This window comes from Calypte anna, chromosome 6 (assembly GCF_003957555.1).
Source record: "Calypte anna isolate BGI_N300 chromosome 6, bCalAnn1_v1.p, whole genome shotgun sequence".
NCBI lineage: Eukaryota > Metazoa > Chordata > Aves > Apodiformes > Trochilidae > Calypte > Calypte anna.
The window spans coordinates 4613622-4628581 of record NC_044252.1 but is presented as its reverse complement, the minus strand read 5'-3'; the positions used below and the strand labels follow the sequence as shown (position 1 = coordinate 4628581).

The 14960-nt window shown below is 43.8% G+C and overlaps 1 protein-coding gene across 7 annotated transcripts in view; it reads right to left on the bottom strand.

The window, feature by feature from the left end:
- Positions 1-14960, bottom strand: part of ZMIZ1 (zinc finger MIZ-type containing 1) — a 282504-nt gene that overhangs the window by 30613 nt on the left and 236931 nt on the right. For 5 of the 7 annotated variants that reach the window (XM_030452945.1, XM_030452939.1, XM_030452941.1 and 2 more), the window contains exons 7-10: positions 5832-5946; positions 3373-3590; positions 1839-2037; positions 217-507 (exon numbers count right to left, since the gene is read on the bottom strand). In XM_030452945.1, the coding sequence (XP_030308805.1) occupies positions 217-507; positions 1839-2037; positions 3373-3590; positions 5832-5946 (823 nt within the window). The remainder of the gene's footprint in view (positions 1-216; positions 508-1838; positions 2038-3372; positions 3591-5831; positions 5947-14960) is intronic. The other 2 variants (XM_030452942.1, XM_030452944.1) reach the window with 1 other exon arrangement.

Genomic DNA, 14960 nt, shown 5'->3' with positions numbered 1-14960 from the left:
TTCTTGATTTTAATTACTGTCATTTGACTAACAGCAAAAGCCAACCTGAATACTTTAGAGGCTCAAAAGAAAGAGCTCCTGCTGCTCATTTTAACACCAAGGTTGGAATAAAGATGCAGCTCTAAGCTGCATGGGAATTCACACCACCCACTACCCAGCACATTGCAGCACTCTGTCCGTATAATAGTGTACAAAAAACATAATTTATTTTATTACCTCTCCTGGGTATGGTCTCTTTATGCCCTGTATGGGCAAAGACTGGGGACGTGGGCCTGGGTAGGCTTGCTGGGGCATCCTCTGCCCATGGGTGCTGAAGGGACTCATTCCAGGAGGCCGAGGCTGGTTCATGCCCATGGGTGGCCCACTCATGCTGGAAGGTGTCATTCCTGCTCCCATGCTTGCTGGGTTCATGTTGCCTGGCATAGAAGCAGGGCCACGAGGACCAGGCTGGTTCATAAACTGGTTGTTGTAAGCCTGAGTTGGACCCATCTGGAAAGAGGAACAAACCTTCAACAGAAGAAGAAGAAGAAAAAAAAAAAAGAATAAAATGCGACATGCATTTAAAATGAGAGGAGGGAGCTCAACATGCTTTGGGGGGAGGGAAGGAGGGGGAGGGTTTATGTCGCATTTTCCTTCCACGTTCTCCAACATTTGATGGGTGGTGATGTTATTTACAGTAAAAACTCAGTTGGAATTGTAGAAGGCATAAGAGAGAAAAACAGGCGTAAGTCTAAGGTGAACAATTAAATCCAATAAATTGGATACTTTATTACTGTAAGGTAGTAGGTTAGGAAGTTAGCTGTGTAAATACAGCCCAACACCAGAGTTTCTAAGACACTGTGGTTCTTGACATCACTCAGCACATGGGCTCATACAGTCCAAAACTCATAGAGGTAAAAAAAGCTGAGGATGAAAGAACCTGAACTGATTAAACCCTGGCTTATTTTAAGAAAAAACCCATACTATATGAAGTAATGACATGCTGCAGGCTATGGATCATCAGAAATGTGTGTCTGTGTTGTCATAGACATTATTAAAAACCAAATCTCTTCTCTGCCATTTTTTCCTTGTTGGAAGAGAGAAAAAAGCAACCAAGCAACTGTAGCTGGCAAAATAAACACTTAACCAAATGGTACAAAACCAGTTCCAAGAGTCTGGAACATCTCACCAACTACTCAAGAGTATCACAGGGCTAGCAAAGGTAGCACTAATAAATACATCAGAAAAGAAGGCTTTGGGAAGACTTAATAGCCACCTTCTAATACTTGAAGGGGGTCTAGAGGAAGGCTGGAGAGGGGTTGTTTGCTATAACTTGTCGTGATAGGACAAGGAGCAATGGTTTTAAATTAAAATAAATTTAGATTGGATGTTAGGAAAAAATTTTTTACCATGAGGGTGGTGGAAAAATGGAGCAGGTTGTGCAGGGAGGTGGCTGAGGCCTCATCCCCAGAGATATTCATGGTGAGGTTTGAGGAGGCTCTGAGCAACCTGATATAGGTGAGGATGTCCCTGATTACTGCAGGGGGGTTGGACTGGATGACCTTTTGGGGTCCTTTCCAACCCGAATTATTCTATGGTTCTTTGTCAGCTGCTGCCATAACTTTGCTTAATCTTTACTTTTATTTTGAAGGGGCAATCTCCAGACTACAAAATACACTTGGGCAAGATTTATGGGGAAAAACACAGGAGACCAACTCATACCTAGGTACCCACATCCTAGCGGTTTCCCATGGGGATTTATAATCATGCTCATGCATGCAAATAAAACACAGGAGGAACCCTCATGAACAGGGGAGCCCAAATCAGGCAGGTATGGAGACATAGGGTCACTCTCTTACCGGTCCATACTGGTTCATGTCCTTATTCTGTGTCTCCTGAAGGGCTGCCACCGTGGCTGTGGCTGTGGCTGTTGCTGTGGCAGCTGCAGCTGCAACTGCAGCAGCAGCAGCAGCAGCAGCTGGCTGGGTGAAATCAGCTGGGGGTCTCGTGTGGGGGGGGATCCCCATTCCTGCAGGGGTGTTTGGGCCTCCGGGGTAACTAGGAAGGAACAAAAAAATAAAAAAAAAGAGAGAGAGACACACACACAATTAAGATGCACCTGGTGGGTTTTGTTTTGAAGGCTGCCCTGATCCTCATCTGGAACTGTTCCAAGCTTGGGTATCGCTGTCTAATGAAATCAGGAGAGGGAATTAGGTGTGTACATGAGATCCAAGTGTTGCTCAGGTGCAGCAGTCAGAGGGCTGCCAGGGGGATATTGCAAGGCACTGCTCTCAGCTGCTCTGTGGTGCTTTTGCAGCTCTGGGGCTCCCTGGGAAGTTGTACTGAGATCCTGGAAGTTAATGCAGGCTCCATTTCCCAACACTGGAGGGGCAGATTGCACAGAAGCAGGAACAGGAGGAACAGGGAGCTTCCTCCACCACCACAGTGTGGTCATCTGCCTCAGTGGTGACTTATGCCAAGAGTTCCCCATGTTTTAAAAGCATTTCTCCCCCAACCTTAGCAGAAAGGCCAGTGGAGACCCAATGGAGCCTGCTGGATGCCACAACATATTCTGCAGTTCCTACCCAGCTCTCCTATTGATTCGAAGATAAATTAAGCTAAACCATGTGCCCTTCCACTCCAAGACACCAACTATCTCCATAGATAAGGCCAGTGGGCTGTGTCCATTATAGAGATGTTAAAGAAACTTTCTGACAACTTATTCAAGGTCAGTCAGTAAATCAGTGGCAGAGATGAAGGAAGAGGTAAAGAAAGTTCCCTGAGTCCAAGGGCTGTGTTCTTCACACCAGACTTAGCAGAGGGCTCATGAAAAGTGCACTTAACCACCCCTCTTTAAACAGCACAGACACAGAAAGTTAAAAGGTAACAAAAGCCAAGCTTACAGTTTTTACTTCACTAGTGCAGCATCTGCTTCCCCAAAATAAATACCCAGCTTGTCCACCTCTCTTAACAAACATCTTCACCTCCAATTCTTTTCAAATTCCTGCTGTGGAGTTAAGTCTTTGGGCAGAAATATCCCACTGCATTACTCACTTTGCCCACTACTGAAGCTGATTCCTCCATACACAGGCAGAAATTATACCATCAATACCTTTCACATCCTGGCCTTATTAAATGTTAATCATGCCTAAGCCTGTGGTCTGTTTAACAATCTCTCTTAATTAAAACTTTATTTGGGGGGTTTATTAGAGCTAATTGATTGACCCAAGCCATTTCCATTTACTGTGATGAATTTCCTTGCAGTTTGGGTGGCTGATTTCGGAAGCTGTAAAAGCAGCACACACTCCAGTTAGCCAGCATAAAATAAAGAAACCCACCACAGTTCTACCAGGTGACTCCAACAACTTGTATCAACTATTTACATCCCCTTACCTGCCACCAAAGCCTCCACTTCCAGGATAATTGGGTCGTCCATACATGCCCTGCTGGATGTATGGCTGGGTGGAGCCTGCCTTGGCTGAGAACTGCTGCTGCTGCCCAGCAAACTGAGGGGAATTGATCCCAGGGTTGCTGGTAGTCATCCCAGAAGCCATGGGATTTCCTGCTGGGTTCATAGGGTTGTTAGCATTTGCCATTGGATTTCCCAGCACCTGTGAGAAGAAAGAGGAGAGAGTAAGGAGCTGGACCTTGGACTACATCAAGCGAACGAAGTGGATGTGCTGCAGATGGTAAATGGAAATATAAATATAAAATATAAATATAAAATATAAAGCCCTATACTCTGAAGTCCAAAAAGCATGCATCTTGCTGCTGCCTAGGTGCACATTCCTGGCAATTTCTCCTTTTGCAGTTTCCAAACAAACAAGAGGTTCTGAATTATCCTTCCCAGCAGACTTTTAACTAGGCTGAACCCAAGCTAACACTTGTACAAAAGTTATGATGAAAACCTGCTAGAAATATGCTCTGTAGGTGACAAATTCATCTGATTAGGAGAAAATGCATACTTTTTTTTTTTTTATGTAGGCCTTTGAAATAACTTTGAAATATTCAGTCCCACTGGCTTACTGCAAAGGCTACAACAAACCCCAAAACTGTCAGGGAATATAGTTCAGTGGCTTAACCTGGTCTTGAATGTAGCTCTCTCTAAATTGTACAGAAGTCTGCTGTTTGTTTTTATTGCTTCCTACATGAAAGTCCTCTGCTATATTTTTAAAAAGGCTTGGTATGCTTCCTTGAAGCAGTTGCTTTCCAATTAAAACCAAAATACTATGATTTCCATTGAGATGTAAGCATGGCTATGCAGGGACCACCTGCACAGAAATCTGCCTCCTACTTGGGAAGAAATTTAGTGGTTGTGGTTTTTACAGAGGACCAAGTCATCAGCTTTGGGAATCTGTGAAAGGGAATCAGTGAGCCCAGCTCATTCCTTTCTCATGGGGTGCATGAAGATTTATGGGGAGCTCTGTCAGTCATTTCCATCTCCTTTAAACTGCTACAACTAAGGATTTTTTTTTCTTTTATTGCACATTCCCTTCTGAAGCATCACAAAGTTAGTTAATAATATCAGTGTTCTTATCATAACAGAAACTGATTTTTTTCCATTGTTTATGGTGGATTGGTTTTGGTTTTGGTTTGGTTGGGGTTTTTTGTTTTGTGTTTTGTTTGGTTGTTTGGGTTTTTTTTTCCCTTTTTAAGTGAGAAGGAGTTCCACAAGAAACTACACTTCTGTTTTGTACCCAATGTATGGACCTAAGTGTTTACTCGGGTGTTTTTCTCCCAGATGGATACTTTTGCTTTTAAAAAGGAAGCAACAATAATAAATGATGTTCTAGTTCCTGTAACTGCTTTCCTCTCTGTATTTTTTGAAGAAAGGTTTTGCCACAACCAGGACTTACATCAAGGTGAGCATCTATAGACATGGGCCCTGAATAATTTATTTCTCAAAGAGCTCAAATCTGTAACAATTTTGGTTGTCATTTCCTGACCAAAATTAATTATTTTTGTTTTTAAAGTACACAGAACATTCTGTATGGGATCCAACATGATTTGGAAAAGGTAGAAAAGACAGGCTAGATTTATGAACTATTAGCAGTCATTATAGATAGTGATACGTTTAGAGCACTTCATCTATGGTGTGAGAAAATGCTGGTGTCTGAGAGCTTATTTGGGCCACATAGGTTGGAGAGCACCCTAACACAAGTGATTGGTGTCTCCTTCATTAAAGATGCTTCTTTTTGAAAGCATAATTCAAAATATATTGCAGAAGAGAGGTAAGAGTGGAGAGAACCAGATGAAATCTCAGCCAGCATGGCTTTCACCTAGAAGCCTGAAGCTCATGCTTTTGCTGTAATGTATATTGAAATACTTCTGCAAAGTTAAGGCAGTATTAACAGGAAAAGAAGTATTAACACTGAAAAAAGCACAGCCTGTAGCTGCTGGTTAACACCTCAGTGTAGGGGTAGACTTGGCACTGGATTTCACCAGCCCACAAGTATGACACAACCCCAGGTAAAATCGACACGAGCATTTGGCAAATCTAGTTACAATTTTTATTTTTAATAAAACAAGTCTCAATCTGAAATTCCCAAGGGGTTTGGGATTACCCCACAATCATGCTTGTAGTGTTGAAACCATATGGTGCAAAATATGTGCTAAACCCAAGCCTGACATTTGCAGCTAAAGGAGTTTCTGACTCAAGCTCTCAGACACCTTCTTCTTGCATGCCACCAAAGGGGACACGACTGGGAAAAACAAAATGCACTGTGTAGAACAAAGAGAACACAGCCACTCTTCTTGATACCACAAGGATTTTTTTATAAAAAGCTTTCTGTTTTGCAAACATTAATGAAAACTCACATCTAGAAGGGTGGGAGCATCAAAAAGAAGCTTACCTGGCTTTGAGAGGTGTTAGTCACACCCCATACTGTGGTGACCACTGATAAAGAGCCTGGAGGCTGGTTGGTATTTTGCTGCCAGGGAACAGAATCATAAGGGAAAGACCCATCACTGCAAAAAGAAATGTTTTAGGAGGGTGAGATTTTGGAAGTTCAAGAAGAGGCAAATTGCTGGTGGGGACAAAGGGATTAACACCTGAACTCTCCAGCCCTCCTCCCATTAATAGCTTAATATTGTCAAAAGCATAAAGTTTCTTTAACAGCAACGTGATCATATGAAAACCACACTAATGAATTCCTTAAACATGTTAAAGCCCAGGATTTTGAACATAAAGGTCTGACAGCAATGAAAGCAAAAATAAACTCGGCTTAGAGTTCTCAACAAAGACACTGTGCAAGTTGTTCAGAAGCACTTATTGTTTTCAATCCATCTCAAGCTCTTAAAAAATCACTGTTTCTGCTGCCTCCTATCAATCCAATTCGATTTTGAGACCAGACTGCAGCTCCACTGTCTGCACTGGGTCCTCAAATGGCCAGAAAAGCCTTGAAAGGAAAAGCAGTTCAACATAATTTTGAAAAGTAAATTGAAATTCAGCTAGTGTTCTCCCACACGATGGGTAAGCTGCATGCCAAAACCAGTATTAGCTAATCAGCATTCTAGGAAATCAACTGCAGATATGTAACACATCTTTCAGATAAATTTGTGGATGAGAGGATTGAATTTTTCCATTAGCTTTGTCCACAGATACAAGCAAACATTTCTTACAGTTCTTCTACAAAAGCATTGGTGGCTTCCAAATCAACACCAGGTAGGTGTGTAGCCAGCATAATTAATGAAATATGTTAAATCTGCTGGAAGTAACTAGTAAGCCTGTAACTCAGAAATACAGCCCACTTGAAATCTGCACGTTCTTTTACTATCAACTTGTAAATCAGATTTCTATTTGCATATACATACACACACATATGATCTTCCCTCATCTAGACATAGACACCATTTAATACACACACACATTGCTCTTTTCTTTTCAAACACCACTGACTTGTACTGTAGAGCAAGGGCTGCATTTTTAGCTGGGCTACCACCTTCCACTGGAATCCTATAAAGGGCTGCCTTGCCTAAAGAATCCATCCAGGTCCTTTAGCCACATGTTTCAAAGCCAGCACCATGAAGTGCCACACAATTAACTCTGATGAGACATGGAGCTGACTCTCCCAGTGCACTCCAGGCTTGGACCACTTCTTCCTCTTGTGCTGTGAGCCAAAATCAAGGACTACCCATGCATTCATTCCCTAGCCTGTTCCTAACACTTAGTGTGCATCATTTAAGGACAGGAATTGCATTGCACAAAGAAGTACAAACACATGATAACAGCTGCCCATGACCCAAGTTACAAATAATCTCACAACAGCAACTGCAGCAGTGTAAGAAGGTAAAATGAAGCAGTGAATACATTTTAGAAACAGCCAGGAATTCTCAAACAACTTCCATAATCCTCTGCCAGCACCACTTCTTCTGTATTAGAACAGAAGTGTGAATTTGAAGCGATCTGTTTGTTTCAAAATACCCAAATTGAATAAGCAACTAAAGCATAAAATAAAATAAAATGAAATAAAATAAAACAATTAGGGGAAAGAATAATTTCCCCTGACAAATAATTAGGGGAAATTTCTGAAAACCAGTAATTCTCTGTAGGATGCTTGACACGTAATGCTTACATTGACAGCATCCACGCAAAATGAGGTGTGAATGAGGGCATATTTAACACCTTCCTTGCAATCCTCCTAGACTCTTTTCCTTTAGAATATTCTCTCCTAGAAGGCTGAAAACCTTACCCCACTCATTCAGAGGCTCAGACAATGGCTTCAGTGACTAATACCCAAAAGTGATGCAAGGTTTGAACAAGTCCCCTCCACCAGCATGGAGACAAATGATGACTAACCCAGGGTTTGTGACTCCTGTGAAGCCTCCTCCTTTTTTCCTACCGTGAATGATGACTCCTTCTTTACATCCCTCTCTGACTGGTCCTGATGATGTCTGCTCTGTGATGTGTTTGGATATTTCTGGCACATATGAGTAGTTGTATAGTTCAGTGACCAGAAAGCAGCCCTCTCTGTGACTTAAGCAGTGAAAGGACTCATTCCCCATGGATGCACTGTGGCAAAGAGTTGGCAAGTGTGTAAGTAAGAAGGGTAATGACAGGCAGGAATCAAACCAAGGAGTCACTGAAGGCTCTTCTAACGCAAACATGCCATATATGTTGTATGCAAACTCAAACTTTGACCTAGGTGAGAAGTTACAACTGTTTCTTCACCTTCTTTGCCTCCAAAGCATGCTTCTCTTAACCACTCCTCTGCCTTCCTGAACACACAACAGACTTTGTATAGGATTCATCCCTACTATCCAATGGTAGAGTTAGAGCATTTGTTTAGTGGAAGGTAAAAGAAGGGTCAATCACTGGATTTTTACTCTATTACTGTTTAAATACCTCCAGGGATGAGAGGTATTTAAGAAGAAACCATACTCAAGAAACCATATTGTAGACTTAAGATGAAAGCCTCCAGCACAGGACCCAGGGGTAAGATATGAAGGCCAAAAAAAAACAAAAAAAAAAACCCCAACCCAAAACCAAAACAAACCAGGTATAGATTTGTTGATAAATACTGATTGTGTCCACAGAATCACATTACTGTCACCTCATCCAATATGGGATTTAGCTTTAAATAGCAGAAATTGTGGCAACAATTAAATAGTGATAAATGTGCCTGGCAGACCTTGCTGCACTAGACCTCACATCACTCCAACTTCACTTGAGTTATCCCAGTGGGAAATGTGTGAGATCCTGGTGGGCTGCATTCCCTAGTATGATGCTCTAGCTCATCCCCAGTTCCACTGATGTCTGAGAATAACTTGTACCATACAGGAGACAATAACCATCCTTGTTTCTTTGGTTTCAAGAAGTAGGAGAGGCTGAAACTTGTGCCACTCCACTAAAGGTTTGCATATCCCTCCACCTCACTCTTTCAGCTTGTGTTTTTCAGACAACCCAAAGGAATATTCCCACCATCAAAGGAAAATCCATGTCAGTACCCTAATGAAACGTGACCAATCTTTTGCTCCTTTGCAAAAGACCACTGGCTTTCTGCTGTTCTTAGAGAGAGCTGTGAATTATCCTGAAATCCCTTTCTTTAAGCCTAAAAATGGCAGCAATGGGGAGAGAAGCTTCAACCACTCCAGCCACAGGGAAATGCTGCCCATGACATTGTTCCTCTTGAACAGTACAAGGGTAATTAAGTCTCTCACTACACCCTGGAGGGCACTGAGTCAGTTTGGGCTCAGCTGGAGTCCACTAAAAGAGTATTGACTAAATTTATAAGAGTGTTAATGAACCTATACATACCACTGGTCAGCATTAAAGGCCCAACAACAGAGGAAGCCACAGAGCAAAGAGGGAGAGATGGAGGAAAATTACTTCTCAAACTATGATGTAGTCAAACTGCAATCAAGGAATAAGGAGGAAGGATTTCTTAGCTGCTGGCAAATGTACTGAAACCACCATAATGCAACACTCATGTCTGAGAGTACATCAGTCTGAAAAGCTTTTCTTAATCCTAGGACCAAGAACATAGAACCAGGCAGATCTTTGACCTCTTTGGAGTACCTGGGGACTTCATGACAGACACAGACTTAGTTAATTCTAATAAAAGTTGCTTAATAATATGAGTAAAATAATACCAGTGAATTACTGTAATTTATACATGACTTGTGGCATTATTTGAAAATGCTGTATTTGAAAATGCTGTATTTGAAGTGTGTTTATGTTGTCATTACAGCAATTGTGTGTGTACCTGATACTCTGTTTACATTTCTTCATTGATTGAGGAAGGAAAGATTCAGATGATTGAGTGAAGGAGGCATCCCTGGAGCATTGGTGCTTTACAGGTGGAGGAGGATAACAACTGGAATTACACATTGTTTTCAGAACACTTGTTGAGAGGCCCAGGTGTCTAGAACCCTACTTTTGTAAGGTTTAAACACTGGAAATCCATCAACTACTGCAGAAATGCATCACTGATTGGCATTCTCAAAAAACCTTTTCACTCCAAGCACTAGCATCAAGTTTGCAGTAGTTTCTGCTCCTTACCCTCAAGCCAGCTTTATGGTTTTCCAGGGGTCTTTAACACTTTTGAAGCAGTCATCCCCACCTGGCTGGTGGCTGTCAGAGTCCACACAGTCCTTTAAATCAAATGCCAGTGTCACACTGATCGACATTTCTCCTGTGTTCTCTTTTGTCACCCACAGACACCTCCAGAGGAGAGCATCTGTCAGGGCAGAGAGCTACCCAAGCCAAACACTCCTTTGCAGTTAAACATGGCAGAATAGTCCAAAGACTGCCCCAAACCAGAGCTCCTGATCTTTTCTTGCCTGCTGGCACCCCTCTGTTTCTGCACCTCTGGGTGCAGGTGTGCTCAGGGTGCTCAGCACCCCCTGGGCTGTATTCTTGGTTGGAGCCTCTAGGTGACACCACTTTAATACAAACAAAACATAATTTCCCATACCAGGCTCATTGCTCCTGCCTCACCCCTTTCCCCCCCCCCCTAAAACCTCAACACTCTACAGTGGAAAAAACATCACAAATCCCACAATCAGAACAAGAACTCAAGCCCTGGGTAACTGTAGCACCCATAGATGTGTTTCATGCCCAGATTTTCTCACAAGTTAGGCAGCTCAGCTTGTTTCATTCTATTTTTTTCTCTTTTTTTCACTTGGGTTTCTCAAATGAACACCACTCACGTAGCTTTAATTATTAATGTGGATTTAGTTAGCAATCCCTCTTGATTAGGGCACCACCATGAACTTATTTTAACCATACTCTTTTCTAAGAAAAAGACTTTTTTACATAGTGCAGTGCAAGGACTGCATTTGAACCACCTTTTTGGTATGTTCATCTTATGAAAGAGGTATAAATTTCATCACATTTTTATAATTTTTGTATCAGTACAAACTAAATCTAACAATTTCTCTAATAAAATCACAAGAAGAGATGGAATGCTATTAGCAGTTTCCTGCAACACCAAAATCCTTCAGAAAGGCCTTCAGCTCAATTTTTTCCCAATTCACTAAGCTAGGAATCCCTCACAATCTACTAATAAATAATGGATCAATGTTTTTTTTAATTTTTTAAATTTCTGGTGAAATTTCCACTGAAAATATCATTGACCTGCTTCAGAAAAAACCCCACAATGCGACACCTGAAAGCCAACATTTTTTTCCCACTTGCTGGCAAATCAAAAGCATTTGAGAGATCTGCTTTTGTTTTTTTCTTTAAAACTCTGGACAGTTGGAAGGCAACAACTGATTTCTCATTTTTCACTAAGATTTATTTTAAAGTGGAGCAAAACCAATGCCTCACCAGCTGAGACACATGCCCCACCTTCATATGGCTAAAGTGCTTGGCCAAAGCGTTTCAACTTAAACCACTTAAAATTAGTTTTCAATCTAGTTAACAGATACTATAAAACATTAGTATAAAAAAATTTTCATAACACAAAATTTAACCAAGTCATCCCTTGACCTTCTGTGCTGTGTTCTCTGTAGGAATGTGGAAACCACTCTACACAATCTATTCTCTGTTATATGGAAGAATATGGCAAAGAGACCCTCGTGTAGAAAGGACACGAGGACCACTTGGAGTCAGCAAGGAAGTGTGAAGATATATTGTAACGAAAACAAAAAATATCTGTACATCCCTGTACACTGACATAAAGCAAACCAAAAGCCAATGCTCTATACAGATACCCTAAGGTGTTTATGTTACAGGTGAGGAAAAGAAGAGGGTGGTGAACTAAGTACTAGTACTGGCATTGTAACTTACTTTTGACTGATGGTGCCTATGTGATGCATCCCTTCTTCAAATGCATTCTTCTATTTCATATTGTTATTTGAAGAATTTTAAATTGCACTGGCATAAATTAAGCCTTCGTCGTGTATTTCACTAAACAAACACATAAGGCTGAATCCCATCCAAATCACTGGGTGTTTTAATGTAATGCAAAAGGGGAAAAAAAGCCAATTTTGGATGCATTCTGTGAGACTTCGTTCCCCTCTGCTTCTGAATGGTGTGACTCCAAACATTCAGATCTCACAGTGAAAATACATGGCTCCAAAAATGATCCCCCCCACAGCTTCTCAAGTCTATTCATCTAGTTGGAAAGAGGGGAGGGAAACAACAATGTTCTCCAACCCTCTGGAAAGCTTTGACTCTCCCAACTCCAAACTCCTGGAGGATCCATACCTAGTGCTTCTTTATCAAGAATTATCACAAGTGTTGTATCAGTACTGGAGTTGCCTGTCTGAGCAACACAAACTGAAGAGAAACACTGAAAGTGGTTAAGAGTACCTGTGAAAAGAAGGAAGACTGTTTTCTGGCAAATCATTTGGAAACACAGCAGCGTTCTGAACCCCTTCTAGGTGAGCAGCTGCAGGTGAGGCAGTCAAAAGGTGACACCAGCAAGGCAGGGATCAGCTCAAGTGGTTTGGGTGGCACCTGCAGCTAGCAGGTGGATATCTCCCCCTGCCTCTGCTCTTTTAAACAGCAGCTCACACATTTAAAACAACCATTCATGCAGCCAAACACCCATGCACAATGCATCGACTCACATGGACACAGAGAGAGCAAAACCAAGCCGGTGGTTCAGCAGGTGATACCAAAGCACCTCTGAAAGCTGCAAGTCCTTAACTTCTTTTATATATAGTCCTGACAAGGCCTGAGAGGCCTGTGGATGACTTATGACTGCAGGAGGTGGGAAGACTGCCTTCCCAATTCACCTGGGGTTGCTACAGGTCAGCCTGTGCCATGCTTGCTGCTGCTTTCAGGCTCCTAACTCTACACACAGTCTCTCCAGTTCCAGAGCCCTGCCTGCACAGCACCACGCTGCTCAGCAAGTCACAGTGCATCAGAATCTCCCCCCTGAAACCAGAAAAGCCCATCAGGCCAGATAATTGCATTAATTCAGAAGTTTCTGAAGGTGCAAACGCCCACCCAGCCCTGCACACACACAGCTCTGCCACCTTACATATTTCATACATGTCCACGCACACGTGTGTGCCCACACACACCAAGACACAGAGATACTGCAACTTCCTTCTGTCCATATGGACAAACCCATCACAGCTATGCAGGTAAGAAACAAACAAACAAATAAAAAATAATAATAATAATAATAATAAAAAAAGGTCCTGAGACCTGCTCCGAGCTCAGAAGCAGCAGAAGGGGTTAGAGCACCTTCTGCCACGCTGGGACTCCAGCATCCATCCGATCAAAGGGAAAAAAGATTAAAGCATCACACCCAGTTCCATTGTCACACAAGTAGCTCATGCAACGCGTTACTACAGCCCAGATTACAGCCACAAAATCCACCGGTAACAGCCCTGCTATTAACATGCCACCTGTTACCTTTTTTCAAAATGCTGAAATTATCTTATGATCAGCTCAACAAATGCAGTTTAATCTTTATTGCATCTCACAGCACAGACCTGCTTCATCCATGTCTTATTTATCTCACGTGTGTCGGAATGCAACCCCGAGCCCTCAGTCCCCCCCCTGCCACCAGGCATTCATTCTGCTCTGCTTTATCAATATACCTGGGTTTCCATATCCGACTGCTCCTTTACAATAAAAAACACACCCACCCAGTATTCTACCATTGCCTGTTGCCTTGGTAATCCAAATGCCTGGGTACTCGCTGATTATCGGCGAATGAGACTCGCATTGTTCACACCGCAGCGCGTCTGCTATGTTAATGTGAGATAATGGCAGCCAGAAGACTCCTTTTGTTCCCAGCTTTGCTGTTTATTCATAGTGCCTGGAGGTCAGCGACTGCTACAACAACCGGGGAAGGAACCGCTGAAAGCGTGAGCAGATTCCACTTCTGCTTTTGCCTCTGAGACAGGGGGTGGGGGGGGTTCGGGGGGGAGAAAAAAAACCACGAGCAGCCCCGCACAGCGAGAAGGGCACCGGGAGCTCTGCAGTCTGACTCACGCAAAGGTGTTGCGGGCGGCAAGGAGGAAGATTTGATGGACTCGCACTTCCGAGATTTTTTAGGTGAAGCTGATTTACGCTCCCCCGACAACACAAGAAAAACGCTTTTTTTTTTTTTTTTTCTTTTTTTCCTTCCTTCCCGAGCCGAGGCGGGGAGGGAGAGAGGGAGAGAAAGAGAGAGGTAGGGGAGGGGGGAAACACGGCAGCACCGCAACTCAGCCGGGCTGGGGGGCTCCGGGGATGAGCAGGGACCAGAGCCCCCTAAACACCCCCCCAGCAGCGGCCGGGGATGGGCGGCAGCACCGGCTGCGAGACCGGGCTGGAACCGGCGGGAAGGGACCGGGAGGGAACCGGAGACCGGGGGGCAGCCCCCCCCCAGCAGCCCCTCACCCTGTGAGGGGGACGGGAGGGGTAGGGGGGGTCCGGGCAGCGCAGGGGGGTCCCACCAGGGCAGGGTAAGGGGGTCCTGGAAGGGGGGGGTTCGGGCAGGGGATGTCCAGGGAGGGGGGGCCCGGACAGGGCAGGGTAGAGGGGGTCCGGGCAGGGTAGGGCAAAGGGTATCCGGGCAAGGCAGGCGGGGTCCGGGCAGAGGGGGGTTCGGGCAGGGCAGGGGGGTTCGGCCAAATGTCTTGTCGGGAGAGGGGAGGGCTGCGCTGAGTGGCACATCCAGCTTAGCTCTGAGCCTCCTCTGTCTCCCCGAGCCGCCTGTCAAAGTTGTTTGGAAATGGTGCTGCTGACACAGTGACACGGGCAAACAAACCATCACATCCTATCTCCCCTGACGTGGTAAGTGGGACCGGAGAGCATGAACAGGCTGTGGTACCTTCCCCGCGTTCTCAAGCTTTGGTGGAGATGAGGACATTGAAGAAGATACCCGGGCTGGTGTGTTATTCCCTCCTTCCTGGAACAGCCCTTCCAAGGGAAGAAACCACCGCTTCCTGCTAAAGGCACTGTCAGTATCTAATTAATGACACCGAACCCATCAGCACAGGTTGTTGATGTGCTCTGTCTGCTGAGCAGGCTTTGTTGTCATCTCCAGCGAAAATCAGGCAGGGATTTTTTAGGGAGAATTTTTAACCCCTTT